This window comes from Symphalangus syndactylus, chromosome 10 (assembly GCF_028878055.3).
Source record: "Symphalangus syndactylus isolate Jambi chromosome 10, NHGRI_mSymSyn1-v2.1_pri, whole genome shotgun sequence".
Classification (NCBI taxonomy): Eukaryota; Metazoa; Chordata; class Mammalia; order Primates; family Hylobatidae; genus Symphalangus; species Symphalangus syndactylus.
Window position 1 is genome coordinate 20,679,272 of NC_072432.2, and position 18,060 is coordinate 20,697,331.

General features: G+C 45.6%; 1 protein-coding gene across 1 annotated transcript in view; it reads right to left on the reverse strand.

The window, feature by feature from the left end:
- FAM171A1 (family with sequence similarity 171 member A1) overlaps positions 1-18,060 on the reverse strand; it is a 162,721-nt gene that overhangs the window by 70,113 nt on the left and 74,548 nt on the right. The window contains exon 2 of the mRNA XM_055296633.2: positions 4,465-4,692. Coding sequence (XP_055152608.1) covers positions 4,465-4,692 — 228 coding nt within the window. The remainder of the gene's footprint in view (positions 1-4,464; positions 4,693-18,060) is intronic.

The following is an 18,060-nucleotide window of genomic DNA, read 5'->3' on the forward strand; positions in this document are numbered from 1 at the left end:
ATCCCAACTTGGGTAAATCTCACATGACCACTTCATAGGTAAACTATTATCAGCGATCCTTTCACCTAAGGCACAGGGCACCTCCTGGCGAGGAGGAAAGGGCACGATTGTCCTTGCAGATGCTGCTGGTAGGAAGCAGCACACCTCAAAACCCGGGCTACAAAACAAAACAAAACAAAACAAAAACAAAACCACAAATTAGCTGGGTGTGGTGGCATGCATCTGTAATCCCAGCTACTTGGGATGCTGAGGCAGGAGAATTGCTCGAACCTGGGAGGTGGAGGGTGTAGTGAGCTGAGATAGCACCACTGCACTCCAGCCTGGGTGACAGAGTGAGACTTCATCTCAAAAAGAAGGAAAAAACCAACAAATTTGCCAAGAGAACAATGCAGACAAACGAAGACAGGGTAGAAATGCCAGACTCCTTCACAGAATGACACGTTGCCCAGGGCGGCCGACCACGAGATATGGAAGGGACCGGTGGCCAGGGGAGGAGGCTCTGTGTCACGTTTACTTCATCTTGAGGCCACTGAAGAATTTTTGGCAGGTACATATTTTAATACATGAACTGCACATATATATTTTCATACTCAAATGCTCAGTCATATTGGGGGGTGGTCTGTGGGGTAGAACAACCGGACTGGAGGCTACTGCCACAGTCCTGGACCATCGCTAAGGACCTGGGCCAGGGCGATGGCTGCAGAGACAGCAATAATTAAGCTGTAGAATGACAGCCTTTAGTGGATGGATTGCATCTCCTATGGCTAAGTTTATTCTTACCTGCCTGCCATAGGTGGAGGTGTTTTCCTTATGCTGGGTTCCTCCCTCTCTTCCCTTCCTTGAAAGTGAAAAAATCCTCAACACATCCTCCAGGAACTATTGTTAAGGATGAAAAATGAAATCCATTTCCGGGGTTCGTAAGAATGCTCACGCACACACAAGCAGTGTGCTGCACACGTGTGGGAAAGAAAGCATTTTTTAGTTTCAAATTTTCAACATATTTTAGAAGAGGCTCCCAGCTCTTCTCACTTCCTTGCCCAGTTATCTGAAATACCAGATGTGTTAGTCTTCACCTCCAAAAATATGCACAAAAGCAAATTGACTCTGCTTTTCACAATAGGCCAAATTTTTTTGTCTAAATTTTGGAGATGTTTCCTGTTAAGTTCTAGTTAAGAGTATAACATGGTTTGGATCTGCGTCCCTGCCCAAATCTCATGTCGAATTGTAACCCCCAGTGTTGGAGGTAGGGCCTGATGGGAGGCGATTGGATCATGGGGGCAGTTTCTCATGAATGGTTTAGCACCATCTCCTGGTGCTATTCTTGTGATTGTGAGTGAGTTCTCACGAGATCTGGTTGCTTAAAGGTGTGTAGCACCTCTACCCTCTCTCTCTTCCTCTTGCTCTGGCCATGTGAAATGTCTCACTCCCCCTTTGCCTTCTGCCATGATTGGAAGCTTCCTGAAGCCTCCCCAGAAGCAGAAGATGTCATGCCTCCTGTGTCTCCTCCAGAACTGCGGGCCAGTTACACCTCTTTTCTTTATAAATTTCCCAGTCTCAGCTATTTCTTTATAGTGGACTAATACAGAGTATCTTTATTATATTGAAAAGGCAAGCACAGAAAAATAATCAAAGACATGGGAAGATTCTTAGAAATTATTTAGACTAATTAACTTGATTTCAGAAACAAACACAAGCTCAGAAAGTGTTGATGGGCCGATATGTGTGGGGCCAGCCAGGGGTGGGCAGGCCTGGGACCCAGGTGTCTTCATGCCTTGTCCAAAACTCAATTAAACTTCATTATTCCTATGACTTGACTCATTTGTAATAGTACAGATACCAGCCGGGCACAGTGGCTCATACCTGTAATCCCAGCACTTTGGGAGGCTGAGGCAAGTGGATCACCTGAGGTCAGGGGTTCAAGACCAGCCTGGCCAACATGGCAAAACCCCATCTCCACTAAAAATACAAAATTAACCAGGCGTGGTAGTGTGCTCCTGTAATCCCAGCTACTCGGGAGGCTGAGGCAGGAGAATTGCTTCAACCTGGGAGGTGGAGATTGCAGTGAGCCAAGATCACGTGACTGCACTCTAGCCTCGGTGACAGAATGAAACTCTGTTTCGAAAAATAAAAAAATAAAAAAACAGATATGATGGGAATGGTTTTTCTCAAATGACCACGTTAACAGAGTCAAAATGAATGTGATCAAAGTGCAGTAGCTGCTCATTATTCACCAACTCTGTATTTGTAAACCTCCCTACTTGCTAAAGCTTATTTGTAACCCCCAGATGTATTCAGGGCCAAGCTTTTCATGTTTTTAAGCATTCTCTTGGTGATTTTGCTATTTACTTATTTATTTTTAGAGACGGAGTCTTGCTGTGTCATCCCGGCTGGAGTGCAGTGGCTCCATCCCAGCTCACTGCAGTCTCCACATCCTGGGTTCCAGCTCCTCTCGCCTCAGCCTCCAGAAGTCACTGGGATTACAGGCGTGATTCCACCGTTCCAAATGACCCCTAGTGTAGTGCTGTCTAATGTTCCTAAGCAGGAGGAGGTTATGATTGTGCCTTGTGGAGAAAACACGTGTGTTCGATCAGCTTTGTTCGGGCATGAGTTATGGAGCTATGGGCTGTGAGTTCAATATTAACGAATCAACAATCTATATATCAAATAAGATTTCTTTAAACAAAGACAACATAAAACAAAGGCATGTACTATTGATTGGTTCATAAAAATGTTGTGACCAGAGGCTTGCAGGAACTCAGCCCTGCATTTCCCTAGGGTAGCAGCGGTTCAGTATTTGTTCACTCCATGTTTGAGGTGGCTGTGGACCATAACTACTGCGAACAATGAGAATGGACTGATGGGCTTTGTGGAGCTGTTCTCCCGAAACAGGCAGAGACAGCCTAAACGTCCCTCGGTGATTTCCAGTGACTTCTCAGCATGGACGATGGAAGTGTCAAGTGTTTATTTTAATTTATTTTTTTATTTTTTGAGACAGGGTCTTCCTCTGTCACCCAGGCTGGAGTGCAGTGGTACCATCTCAGCTCACTGCAGACTCGACTCCAATGTTCCCTTGGATATAACCTAGTAAAGGCCACCTGTCCCGTTGTGCGGGCCCTCCTGGGGTCCTGTCTCAGGCCCACTGTCCTCCACTCTCTGCTGGAGATCATACTTAACACTGCTGATAAGCCAAACTAAACCTCTCGCCCAGATCTCTCTCTTGAACCCCAAGTTCATTTCAAACTAAAGGCCGAATATGCTCACTTGGTGTCCCAGTGGCAATTTCAACTAAATATACCCTAAACTTAGCTTATAATCAATGACCCTGACACCCGTTCCTCTCCTCCCATTTCCCCAAGCTCCGTCCATCTTTGTCTAAGCCTGGAGCTTGGGGAGAGGGAGTCACAGAGGGAGGGAGGGAGGGAGTGAGGGAGGAGACTTCTTTAATTCACGCCATCAGTGCAATCAACTTTAGGAAAACGTGGTGTGGCCAGTTCCCCAACTCCATAGCTTGCCCCTGCTGGGACCACCTGCTCTGTCACCAGCTGAAAACCCGAGGTCCAACTCACATTCCTTCTATTTCATCCTTTTCCTTCCCTCTCTCTTGTCCATTCTCCAAGACCTGCTTAATATCTCTCAGGTTTACCCCCTTTTCTTATGAACTTTCCTAGATGATCTCCATTGTATCTGTATCAAATCCACTTTCCATAGATCAAAAAGCAGTGGCCTCAAGCTTTGCTAAATACTTTTTTTTTTTTTTTTTTGAGACGGAGTCTTGCTCTGTCGCCCAGGCTGGAGTGCAGTGGCGCGATCACGGCTCACTGCAAGCTCTGCCTGCCGGGTTCACGCCATTCTCCTACCTCAGCCTACCGAGTAGCTGGGACTACAGGCGCCCGCCACCAGGCCCGGCTGATTTTTTGTATTTTTAGTAGAGACGGGGTTTCACCATGTTAGCCAGGATGGTCTCGATCTCCTGACCTCGTGATCCGCCGGCCTTAGCCTCCCAAAGTGCTGGGATTACAGGCGTGAGCCACCGCGCCTGGCCAAGCTTTGCTAAATACTTTTATTCACAGTATCTGGTGGAGGGGGAGAGGTGTTTGCTCGTTAAAATGCAAATTCTTCCCCTCCCCATATGGAATGGTGGAGTTCTGGAATCTGTATGTTTTTATTTATTTTATTTCATTTTATTCTTGAAGCAGAGTCTTTTTCTGTTGCCCAGGCTGGAGTGTAGTGGTGTGATCATGGCTCACTGCAGTCTTGAACTCCCAGAATCAAGCAATCCTCCCACCTCAGCCTCTTGAGTAGCTGGGACAACAGGTGCACACTACGATGCCTGACTAATTTTAAAATTTTTTGTAGAGATGCAGTCTCACTATGTTGCCCAGGCTGGTTTCAGACTCCTGGCCTTACGCGATCCTCCCACCAGCCAATGCCCTCTGTGTTACAGAAAGATGAGGAATGCCTTACCAGGTAACCGGATTGGCTTCCACGGGGCAGAGTTTGGCACGTAGGCATGCTTCGAGGCAGTGACGATCAACTGACTGCCCAGCTTATATTGGAACTTGATAAAGGCAACGCCATCGGTCCCCGAGGTGCCAGAGGCGATGGAGGCCTGGTTGGTGAAGATCTCGATCAACGCGTCCGCTACGGGCTGGTGGGTGCTGGCGTCGCTGATGTGCACCTTTAGCGTCACCTCTGGAGGTAGAGAAAGCACAAAGAACAGCTACTGTCAATGGGAAACATTCACAGCAACTCTGGTATGACTGTGATGGGAAGTGGAAGGAGGGCTCTGTAAGGACATCAAGGTCGACACTCAAAATATGCAGTTTTTACCAGGGACATTTTCTCCTTAGAGTTCTACTTTTTACTTCACACGATTTCCCATTTTCTTCAAAACCACAGCCTGTCCCAAACTGCTTTCCTCTTTACTCCTTCCTGCTCACATCAACAAATGATCACGAGAAAAATTCTATACCTTAAAACACTGGGCAACCAATGCAATACTTCGTGTGTGTCTGTGTGTCTGTGTGTCTGTGTGTGTTTTGAAACAGTCTCACTCTGTTGCACAGGCTGGAGTACAGAAGCATGATGACGGCTTACTGCAGCCTCGACCTCCTGGACTCAACTGATTCTCCCGCCTCAGCCTCCTGAGTAGCTGGGACTATAGGTGTGTGCCACCACACTGGGCTAATTTTTGCAGAGATGGGGTTTTGACATGTTGCACAGACTGGTTTCAAACTCCTGAGGCTCAAGCGATCTGCCCACCTCAGGCTCCCAGAGTGCTGAGGTTACAGGTGTGCCCCACCGTGCCCGGACAACAATACTCTTTCAATGGTGTTCGGGCTACCACAGTAAGGGCACAGTGGGCCGTGGTATTTGCAGCTGTATCCTTCTCTAGTCCTGGGAAATGCGGCAGAAGTAACCCAGGATCGCGCACTGGTAATCACAAACACTAGACTGAAAAGAAGTGAAAACTACTGTTAAAAGGGAGGACCCAAAGAGCAGAACAAGAGAAGGTTAGAAAAAGAATAATAATAATAAAAAAAAAGCATCATGATTGCAATGACACAATTGCAGTAGCTTGTGTAGGTGCTTACTCCGCCAGGCATTACACTAAATGTTTCTGTCTATATGTTGAGACATATAGGTAGATGAAGTCAAGTTAGGAATATTGGCAAAAACAGATCCTGAATCTGGGAAACAAATAGAATGTTATAAATTGCTAAAAAATTAAAATAGAAAGGCTAATTTACATTTACTCAGGCAAGGGATAGTTATTGAACTTTTACTCTGTGCCTAGAATTGTAACTACACAGCTACAGCGAAGGGGAGGATGCGTGAGTAAACAGGAAAGCACCACGGCTGAGGGAGAACAGCATGTGTGGAGGCTCAGAGGCAGGAAGACGCCATGTTTCCTGGAGAAACAATGGCAGGTTCTGAAAGCTGGATGGAGAGCGTGAGAGGCGTAGGAGGCTGGAGAGGCAAGTAAGGCCAGATCACACATGGCTTTATGAGCTCCCTAAAAGGATTATTCTTTATTCTAAAGGCAATGGGAAGTCACAAAGGTTTTAAGAGGGGAGTGGAGATCAAATTTATGTTATAGAATAACATAAAGAATGGGCTGAGGAAGAGGCAAGGCTGGAGAATAAGCATCCGATTAAGAGGACTCTGTGATAACCCAGGACTGAGATGGTGGTAGACCAGACTCCGGCAGAACGATCACGTCAAGGGTGCTGATTCCAGAACTATGTGGGGGAGCAACTCAGAAGTGCATCCTGCTCCCATAAACCCTATTTACTTAGGTAGGAAGCGAGCAGCTGGTGTGATGTATGCCCACCTGGTCACTTGCAAGCACCACATGCCATGCTTTTTGAGCTGCCTCTGATCTGAAAGACTTGGGATAGGAAGGTGGGGAAAGGACTAGCAAAAAATGAGGAGGTGGCCAAGGAGACTCGTGTTCATAGCACCTTCCAGAGTGGAGCTCAGTGGAGTGCCCATCAATGAGCCGGCTGCAGGCTGGCTGGGTACAGAGCAGCCTGAGAGCGAGGATGTGGAAGGAGGGCTGGGTCAGCCTTGCAGGTATTGCCCAGTGGCACACACCCTGGACTTCTGCAATTCTCAATGGAGGTTTGAATCTCAGCTCCACCATGTGCTAGCCATGTAGCCTTGGGCAGTTTATTTATCTTCTCTAGGGCTCAGTTTCCCCATTTGCTAACTGGGAATAATAAACACGCATAGCTCAACATATAGGTAGAAACATGTAGTGTAATGCCTGGCGGAGTAAGCTACTGCAATTGTGTCATTCCAATCATGATGCTTGTAAACATTCCAACATGGTGTTTGGGGATACCAGATTTGGGGCTCAGAGAGGGGAGTTAGAAAGAAGAAGAAATATATAAAACTAAAGGGACACGTGAGACAACCCTCTCAGAGAATATTAATGCCTTTGTTTGTTTGTTTAGATGGAGTTTCATTCTTGTCACCCACGCTAGAGTGCAATGGTGTGATCTCGGCTCACTGTAACCTCTGCCTCCTGGGTTCATGCAATTTTCCTGCCTCAGCCTCCCGAGTAGCTGGGATTACAGGTGCCCACCACCATGCCCCACTAATTTTTTGTACTTTTAGTAGAGACAGGGTTTCACCATGTTGGCCAGGCTGCTCCTGAACTCCTGATGTCAGGTGATCCACCTGCCTCCGGCTCCCAAAGTGCTGGGATTACAGGCATGAGCCATCACGCCTGGCCTGAGTATTAATACCTTTATATAAAGAGTTCTATCCTACACTGGGGCAACCATATTGAGAAGAACTTCTTTTTGTTTGAGAATCTCCACCTTGGTAACTTGCCAACTAGCTGTCTCATGATACTAAAGCAGTCTTTTCAATACTGCAAATTTCAGTTAGTCAATCATTTTTCACCCATTTTTTTCCACATGTTGATTTAATACATTTCTTGAGTAGATAACCATAGACAAGAGTTAAAGAATCCTAGACCTAGCTAAATCATCCACCCGCCTTTGAGGACCTTTGAGCTATGGGTGTGTACCAAATAAATTTCTTAAAACATTTTACAAAGAACAAATAAATGCTACAGAAACCAACCTTGGAAACTTCATACTATAGGAGAAAACTAACATCCAAAAAGGGATAAATCAGCATCATGAAAATGAAGGATAATTATTACAGAATACATTTAGTCAATTCACTTCAATCCAATTAGGATGTGCATGACACACACACACACACACATTTTCTTTTATTTATTTTTTTATTTTTATTTTTTGAGATGGAGTCTCACTCTGTTGCCCAGGCTAGAGTGCAGTGGCGCAATCTCAGCTCACCACAAGCTCTGCCTCCCTGTCTCACGCCATTCTCCTGTCTCAGCCTCCCGAGTAGCTGGGACTACAGGTGCCCACCACCACACCCGGCTAATTTTTTGTATTTTTTAGTAGAGACGGAGTTTCACCGTGTTAGCCAGGATGGTCTCGATCTCCTGACCTCGTGATCCGCATGCCTCAGCCTCCCAAAGTGCTGGGATTACAGGCATGAGCCACCGTGCCCAGTCCCCACACACAGATTTTCTTATTTAACTTGGTCCTTTGTGTCCCCAAATAGTATACTATTCCTTTTTTAAATTTTAAATTTTTATTTATTTCCATAGGTTTTAGGGGAACAGGTGGTGTTTGGTTACATGAGTAAGTTCTTCAGTGGTGATTTCTGAGATTCTGGTGCGCCCATCACCCAAGTAGTGTACACTGTACCCAATGTGTAGTCTTTTATCCCTCATCCTCTCCCACCCTTTTCCCTGAGTCCCCAAATCCACTGTATCATTCTTAGGCCTTTGCATCCTCATAGCTTAGCTCCCACTCATGAGTGAGAACATACGATGTGTGGTTTTCCATTCCTGAGTTACTTCACTTAGAATAATGGTCTCCAATTCCATCCAGGTTGCTGCAAATGTAATGATTTCACTCCTTTCATGGCTGATTAGTATGCCATAGTATATATATACCACATTTTCTTTATCCACTCATTGACTGACGGGCATTTGGGCTGGTTCCATATTTTTTGCAATTGCAAATTGTGCTGCTATAAACATGCATGTGCAAGCATCTTTTTCACATAATAACTTTTTTTGTTCTCGGTAGATACCAGTAGTGGGATTGCTGGATAAAATGGTAGTCCTTTTTTTTTTTTTAATAGGTTTTTGGGGAGCAGGTGGTATTTGGTTACATGAGTAAGTTCTTTAGTGGTGATTTGTGAGATTTTGGTGTACCCATCACCTGAGCAGTATACACTGAACCCAGTGTGTAGTCTTTACCTAAGTAGTATACTAAATTATAACATAAATTAACTCATGGTGCATTAGTAACCACATAGCAGAAATCCTGCAATGATGATTTATGCAATTTTATGGAAATGCAACATTTACTAACAATTGGGATTACAAGGTCTTCACTGTTTGCTGAGAAGGCAAAAACTGCTGAGATTTGAGGGAAAAAAAGGTTTTATGAATAAACAGAGAAAGGGGGAGTTCCACCTAATCAACGCCCTAGATTCTACTACTTAAATTTCTTCTAATATGGAAAGCATAGTTTAAGTTCTACAATTATATACGTTAAAAGAGATTGTTTAGTTCTTCACTTGGTATGATCAGAGAGAACAAAATGTCAGTATGATTCGGTAATTCTTTTTTTTTGAGACAGAGTCTCACTCTTGTTGCCCAGGCTGGAGTGCAATGGCACAGTCTTGGCTCACTGCAACCTCCACTTCCCGGGTTCAAGCAATTCTCCTGCCTCAGCCTCCCAAGTAGCTGGGATTACAGGCTTGCGCCACCATGCCCGGCTATTTTTGTATTTTTAGTAGAGACAGGGTTTCTCCATGTTGGTCAGGCTGGTCTCAAACTCCTGACCTCAGGTGATCTGTCTGCCTCGGCCTCCCAAAGTGCTGGGATTACAGGTGTGAGCCATCACGCCCGGCCTGATTCAGTAATTCTTACAGCCCACAGGGGCATCATTGTTATAGAATAACACTGAGAATGGGACTCTCTATTCAACAGCAAACAAAACTATCCCTAACTAAATGACAACCAGGGCAGCTGTCATCTGAGTAGGCGAGGCATTACTTACTACATGACTCTCATTTATAGGAAGACCCCATAAATGGTCCTAGACCTAAATATGCCCTAAGATGCACTCTTTGCTGCTCAGTGAGTGCTGAGGACCCCGCTGAGCTGGTCACCTGAAGACTGCACTAAACCCAGACTGGGACATCCTTTTCTCACTCCGTACCCCGCACATCCATCACCAAGGTCTGCTCATTTTGACTGCAAACTCTGCATCTCAAAGCAGGCCTTTCTTTCCTACCCTTGTGAACACTGCCCTATTTCCAGGCCTTCACCATCCATCACCCACACTGCTGCTCAGCCACTTTACAAAAACAGTCACTCTTCAAACCTGAGCCCTGAGGTCCCACTGAGGCCAGAGGGAGCTACCCAATACACTCAGCTGACCTCTCCCCGTCTCCTTCAAACCCTTTGATGCACCCCCACTGTCACCTGTACCAGGTGCAGCAACTTCGGCCCGCCCTCAGGCCAAATGTGGCCTGCTGCCTGCTTTTGTATATAGTCCATGAAAATTATTTGGAATTTAAATTTCAGTGTCTATAAAGTTTTATTGGAACACAGCCACGCCCCATCATTTGCATGGGCTGGTTTTGCATTACAACAGCAGACTTTAGAAGTTGCCACGGAGACCATAAGGGCAGCAAAGCCTAAACTCAGTACTTTTGGCCCTTTAGAGAAAAAGGAAGGCCATGTGGCTCACGCCTGTAATCCCAGTACTTTGGGAGGCCGAGGCAGGTGGGTAACGAGGTCAGGAGTTTGAGACCAGTGTGGCCAACATAGTGAAACCTTGTCTCTACTAAAAATACAAAACTTAGATGGGTGTGGTAGCACACGCCTGTAGTCCCAGCTACTCGGGAGGCTGAGGCGGGAGAATTGCTTGAACCCAGGAGGCAGAGGTTGCAGTGAACTGAGACTGTGCCATTGCACTCCAGCCTGGGTGACAGACTGAAAAAAAAAAAAAAGCTGCCACACTCAAGGGACAGGATCCATCCCAGCAGCTTCCCGTCCTGCACCAGCCACCCCACCTGACCCCACGCCCTGCCCTCGGCTCCTCCTTCCTGGGCCTTCCTGCCACAGCTCCTTGCCTTTGAAGGCAATGTTTTTCTACACTTCCCTTCCATGTTGCTAATTCCTTTTTCCTTTAAAAGGCCGTAGTAAGGTAGATTCAAGAAAGTGCTCCAGCCAGACTCAGCAACCCTGCATTTCCCTGAAGCTCTCCAGACACATGGTCTCTGTTTCTTGTCCATTTCCATTTCTGTCTGTTTCACCTTGGGCCAACTGTGGGGGTGTACAACGGAGAGCAGACCCCTGACCTTCAGGAGCTTTAGCTTTAGAGATTAAATACGTACCGAAGTGTCATTCTGAACTGGAAGAAGTGCCCCAAGGAAAACTGGGTGACACAAGGCAGAACAGGGAACCTATTTTCAACTAGGTGGTCAGGGGAGGCCTTCTTGAGGAGGCGTCATTTTAGCTTAGGCCTAGAGGAGACACAGGGACCAGCCAGGCAAAGAGGTGTCCTGAGATGAGAACGACCAGGTTGTTTACAACTGAATTAAAACCCCCATGGAGAGAGCTTGGTGCAGGGGCCCTCGTGCCTGAAGATGACGGGTCTGGGCCACCCATGTACCGCTGTTTTGTTTTGTTTAGAGTCATAGCTTACTACAGGCTTGACCTCCCAGGCTCAAGCAATCCTCTCACCTCAGCATCCCAAGTAGCTGGGACCACAGGCATGCATCACCACATCCAGCTAATTTTTGCATTTTTGTAGAGACGGAGTTTTGCCCTGTTGCCCAGGCTGGTCTCAGACTCCTGGGCTCAGGCTATCCTCCTGCCTCAACCTCCCAAAGTGATGGGATTATAGGTGTGAGCCACCGCGTCCAGCCATACCACCATTTTAGTGTCTGGGGTGGCCCATGAGCCCCTCAAGAATAGGGGCTCACTTTTAGAAAATTCAATTTATAACCGTAAGGCCTAGCTGGTACCTAGAGACAGCAGGTGGTCAATAAAAGTTTGCAAAATGAATGCTGGGGTGAAACTAACCATCTCTTAACACAACACTACCTGATATAGGGGTCATCAGCCACATGTGAGCATATACATTTGTTTAAATTAATTAAAATTAAATTAATTTAAAAATCGAGCTCCTTGGTAACACTAGGCTCATCGTTAAGTGCTCAACAGCCACAACTGGCTAGCGGTTCCTGCGTCAGAGAGTGCAGACTGGAGATTTCTGTCATTGCAGAAAGTTCCTCTGGACAATTCTGATCTCCGAATCTGAGCCAAGAAATCCATGGCATCCAAATGGCTCAATGAACTCCCAAGGAAAATCTATCTGAGTGTGACTCTGAAGTGGTGTCTTCGCAGCCCTTGTGGATCAGGCCTTCACTCAAGTCCTTCAGTGGCTTAAAAGGCCCTGTGTGATCTCTTCCCACCCCTCCTCCCCAGCTGTATCACCTCCCGCCCTCACTTGCTAAACTTTCCCCATTCAGGGACTTGCAGGGAGGCCAGGTACGATGAACATGCTCTGCTCCGATTGTGCCCTGGCCTGGCACAGTCTCCCCTAGACGCCCATCCATGCAGCTGAGAGCCACACCTCCCTGTCTTTGCTTCAGTACCACCTCCTCAATGAGGCTATCCTATCACTGATTACTCTTTTTTAAAAATTTTCAATATGGAAATTCTAGAACGCATATATTTTAGTCTGTTTAGCCTGCTATAACAAAATCCCATAAACTGGGAAGCTGATAAACAACAGGAATGTATTTCTCAAGTTCAGGTAGCTGGTTAGTCCAAGGTTAGGGCAGATTAGGTATCTGGTGAGGGCTCACCTTTTCACTGCATCCTCACGTGGTGGAAGGGATGAGGGGGCTCTCTGGGGTCTCTCAAGCATGCTAATCCCATCCACAAGGGCTCCCCCCTCATGACCTGATGTCCTCCCAAAAGACCCCACCTCCTAGTACCTTCCACCTTGGGGGTTAAGATTTCCATATGTGAACTTGAGGGGAAAACAAACATTCAGAACACAGAAACACAAAAGTAGAAAGAACAGTACAAGGACCCTCATCCCAAACCTGTCCTGATAGGAAGTTTCAAATAGTGTCATCTTTCTACAAGTCTTTCCTTCATGCATTTCTCCCTCCATTCCCACTTTTTTGCTGGAACATTTTGAAGCAAATTCCAGATATCACATTAGGTTATATTATTTCCTTGTAAATTTTTTGTTGTTTTTTGAGACAGGATCTGGCTCTGTTGCCCAGGCTGGAGCGCAGTGGCACGATCTTGGCTCACTGTAACTTCCCCAACCCGGGCTCAAGTGATCCTCCCACCTCAGCCTCCCAAGTAGGTGGGATTACAGGGCCACGCCACCACCACACCAGGCTAATTTTTTGTATTTTTAGTAGAGATGTGGGTTTTGCCACATTGCCCAGGATGGTCTTGAACTCCTGGACTTGAGCAATCCGCCCGTCTCGTCCTCCCAACATGCTGGGATTACAGCGGTGAGCCACTGCACCAACCATCATAAATATTCCCACTTAAAACAGATACGGATTTTTTTTTAAACTACCACCAAAACACAATTATCATGCCTAACTAAAGTAATAATCTCCTTATATCATCTAATACCCAGCACATATTCAATTTTTTTGATTGCCTAAAAACATTTAAAGTAATTCTTACTATTCTATCTAAAATGTCGATCCCAACCCCACCCCAAATTTCTGATATTCTCCTGCTCTGTTTTTGCTTTTTATGCGTGACGTTGATCGATTATAACATGCTCATAACTCATATGTTTATTAAACATTAAACTCTACCAGATGGAAACTTTGAGACAGTTATTTTGTGTTTCTGTTTTCTTCTTCATTCACGCATCCTAAGCATATAGAATAGTGTCTGGCACACAGTAGTTACCTAATGTAGACGCTGAATTAATCTCTAAAACGAGTAGGCATTTCTGGGTATCTTCTGATCCATGGCTTAAGTATTCCTGGTGTTTTGTTGTTGTTCCATTTATTTCTTATAACTACTTTAAAAATAGATACTACAGAGATCCATTTGAAAAGTATTAATCAATCCAGATAACTAACTGTAAATAATCAGAAAATATTTATTGACCAGCTACTATATGCTTAGCATGATACAAGGTACTGCAGGGAGATTGAAGAAGAAGGAGAAAAAAAGACATGGCTCCTGTTTGTAAGGAGTGTACAGTTTTGTGGGGAGGAAAGACCAACACGTGTGCCAGAAAGCAAGAAGAATGAAACTGGCTAGGAATCTGTAAAAATAATATATATATAGCAAAGATGAGGTTAATCTGATCTGGAGTTTCCATGCAAAAACAGAATCAAAGACACAAACACGATCTGAATGCATTCATAGAGGTGGGGGGATCATCAAAAGATTTAAGGAAGGGTATTGTGTGAATACCGACACTATGAAAGGGTCTTGGCTATCTGGGTACTCACTGCATGCAACCTGGCCCTGATTGTGGTTTAGGGAGGTCAGGGAGGAATGCTTCTTGGAAGAGATGAAATTGAAGCTGGTGCTGGAAGGGTGGGTACCATGGGCAGATAAGTCTTTGTGGCATCTTCTGAAATAGTCTTCCTCCCTTTGAGGAATTCCAGATGCTCATTTTCCCAGCCTCCCCTGTAGCTAAGAAGGAGGAAAAATGGGCTGTGGTTCTGCTAAGCTGTGGCTCTGCTCATTCTGGTTGGCAGAATTCGACGTGGAAGTCAGCAGCATGAAGAAGCAGGGCCTTTTTCTGGCCAAAGGGACCAGAGAGGAGGCATCTGGTTGGGGGCAGTAGGGGTGCTCCCGGAAGAGTCACACCACACGGCTCAGACACTGTTCTGGCTGTGAGCCTCCTCCTCCCACAAGTTCTGTGCACTACCCAAAAGCTGTAATAAATGTCTTTTCTCATTAAACCAGCTAGATGGGCAGTGCTGCTTGCCCTGCTCGGGTTCTGTGCTATCCTGGCATGATTCTATCTAGCTGGGGACCATCTCTTTGAAACTGCACCTCATGGCTCTCCTTCCACCATGCACCTTCCTTCTCAGTACCCACCATGGGCTCCAGTTCTGCCTGCCTGCCCAAGGTGGTGGACCCCGGGAGTGTGTGCTCACACCTCTTCTCGCTACACACTCTCATCCATGAATTTATTTCACCATCAGGAATTCAGCCATCGCCTCTAGCATATTCTCCAATTTTTATCAGCCAATTGCAGAGCCAAGGAGGAAGAAACGAGCCCTCAGGAATTCTTCCCCTACCACGATTCGGAGCTCCTCTGCTCTTGGCAAACATGAAGAGTGTGGCTCTGTGGGCACAAACTGGTCCATTTTAAGTAGTACAAAGAGCATCTGCTTTGTGGGTAGAAAACTAAACATCATCTTTTAGTCCAGCATTATCTTTTAGTCATTTCCTTTCTAACTGCCACAGATTTAGAACTAAATGCAACAAGGCTGTTTCCAATTGTTGGCTTGGGAGGAGGCGCCTCTAAGTAGCGAGTTAAGAGTGAACAAGAGGAAGGAATTAGGGTGCATAATTTACAGGCACATAGAAGAATCTCCCTGTCGGTGTTTGACAAAACTGCCGGCAAACACTGAGAGACCATGTGAAGGCATGCCTTGCTTTTTGGTTTTTTTTTTTTTTTTTTTTTTGAGACGGAGTCTCGCTCTGTTGCCCAGGCTGGAGTGCAGTGGCGATCTTGACTCACTGCAAGCTCTGCCCCCCGGGGTTCACGCCATTCTCCTGCCTCAGCCTCCCGCGTAGCTGGGACTACAGGCACCCGCCACCTCGCCCGGCTAATTTTTTATATTTTTAGTAGAGTCGGGGTTTCACTGTGTTAGCCAGGATGGTCTCAATCTCCCGACCTCGTGATCCGCCCGCCTCGGCCTCCCAAAGTGCTGGGATTACAGGCGTGAGCCACCGCGCCCGGCCTGTTTTTTGTTTTTGTTTTGTTTTGTTTTTTGAGACGGAGTTTTGCTCTTGTTGCCCAGGCTGGAGTGCAGTGGTGCAATCTTGGCTCACTGCAGCCTCCACCTTCAGGGTTCAAGCAATTCTTTTGCCTCAGCCTCCTAAGTAACTGGGATTACAGGCACCTGCCACCATGCCCAGCTAATTTATCTTTTATTTATTTTTATTTTTTTATTTTTAGTAGAGACGGGGGTTTCACCATGTTGGCCAGACTGGTCTTGAACTCCTGACCTCAGGTGATCCACCCGCCTCCCAAAGTGCTAGGATTATAGGCGTGAGCCACCACGCCCGGCCAGCATGCCTTGTTTTTAATCCCCACTTTGTCAAATAATGCATACCTTTCGTTATTTTTCTATAAATGATAGGATGCATTTAGTTTATAACTTTGCCTCCAAACTCCAAAACATGTACTATTCCAAAACATAAAATCTTTTGTGGTTTCTCTGGCACCAGAGCTGGGAGTACAACTTCCACCTGCTTTCTGCACAGTCTGCCCTTCTCATTTCTCACATTTATTCTAACAAACTCTGGCTCTGTCTTAAAAGGGAAAGTAAAGTTTGTGGGCTCCATTTTTTAAATTTGTTTCATTTGTCTGTTTCCGTGAAGTTTTTGGCTTCCTCTAACCGCTTTTCATTCCCTTTTCTATTTCCTCAAATTGGCCTTTGTTCTGGGATTTTCATTTTTTCTTTCCTTTTGGTTTTTAGAGCTGTCGGTTTCCACAGCAACCCACCCTAGTAGTGGGGAACCCAGCATTTTATGGGTTGGCCACTGGGTCTGGGTAGAAGAAAGGCGCATTCCCACCAAGCCAGGCCACGCAAATGCTCTCACCCCAAGTAGCCCAGCAGTCTGTGGCTGCCTGGGCCAGGGAGGCCAGCTGAAAAGGAATCACTCTTCTTAGCACCATGATTAGCTACATTTAACCCCAATTTAGGGGGGTTACAACGGCTTTTCATCTCTTAAATAAAACACCAGAAAATTGCTTGATCACTTAAAAATATTTTCCAAATAAGAGGTTATCGTAAAAATGTTACATGACCTTTGCTCTACGAGGTTTTGCCCCATGTTACTTGGTGTTAGAATTTTACAATATCAGCATGTGCATTCAATTTCCATGTCTTTATAAAGCATGTTCCAGGATGCCTAATGCGTGAAGGGGTGGCTTTCTATTTATATTTCTTTTAGAAACATAAGAGGTTTTACTGTGTAATCTGATGAAATTAGGATGCACTCTGTTACACTGGAGTTTTCGTGTAAATTTTTGCAGACTCACATAGTGCACATGCACCTTGTATTGTTCTATTTTATTTTCTGCCCAAAATTTAGCCAATCATGTCATCCAAGCAAATTATATTTATATATTTTAAAGTATAATCTATATGTTATGTAACATATAACAGATTATTTCATATGTATCTCATAATATATGATATACTTTATTAATCTCTAATGCATCTCAATAAGGATCTGTTACAACTTGTACATCCCAGGACTCCCTTATATGCAATTTCTAGCTGCACTAAAGCATTTGGCAATCCTTGTGTGTGTTTAATTCTGAAAACAACATTCAGTTTGATGTCCTTCTGTGAAGACCAAGACTTCTGTCACCCAGAAGAAAAAGGACTGTGCAGGCATACTTCAGAGAGACGAATACGCTGGGCACTAGAAACCCCCCTAGCTTCCTGGGTCCCCTCTCCACGTGGGCACCTTTCACTCTTGATTGTACCAAGAGGTGCCCTGAACCTCTCTATGGATCTGCGGCCCCAGTGTCTGATACAGAATCCCCACCTATGTGGGGTTCTTTTTTTGAAACATGTTCCTTAGATTTCAGTGGAGGTTTACAGTCTCTAGACATCCATTTGAATGACCTCATTGGAGACGCATGGAAGAGATAAGTGTGCTGGAATTTAGGGTACCACTGTGTGCCTTTCTGTGTTCTATCATCTCGGGCAACTGATGCTTATGCTAAACCTCATGACAAGGCAGCCATGTGGTAGACTTGACAGCTATAGCTTCAGTTTGAAATAGGATGAGAAGAGACCACAGTAGAGTGCTATTTACACTGGTGGCTCCTACCGGCTGCCCATCCTCTGAAGGGCATGTATTTAGAGCTTTTTTTCTTTTTCTTTTTTTTTGAGATGGAGTCTTGTTGTGTCACCCAGGCTGGAGTGCAGAGACACGACCTTGGCTCACTGCAACCTCCGCCTCCCAGGTTCAAGAAATTCTCCCTACCTCAGCCTCCTGCGTAGCTGGGATTACAGGAGCCCACCACCACGCCTGGTTAATTTTTGTATTTTTAGTAGAGACGGGGTTTTGCCATGCTGCCCAGGCTGGTCTCGAACTCCTGACCTCAAGTGGTTCACCCACCTCGGATTCCCAAAATGCTGGAATTACAGGCATGAACCACTGCACCTGGCTGCCATCACAGTCTTGACAGAACTTGCGCATAACGTACTCTTTCTCACCCCAAT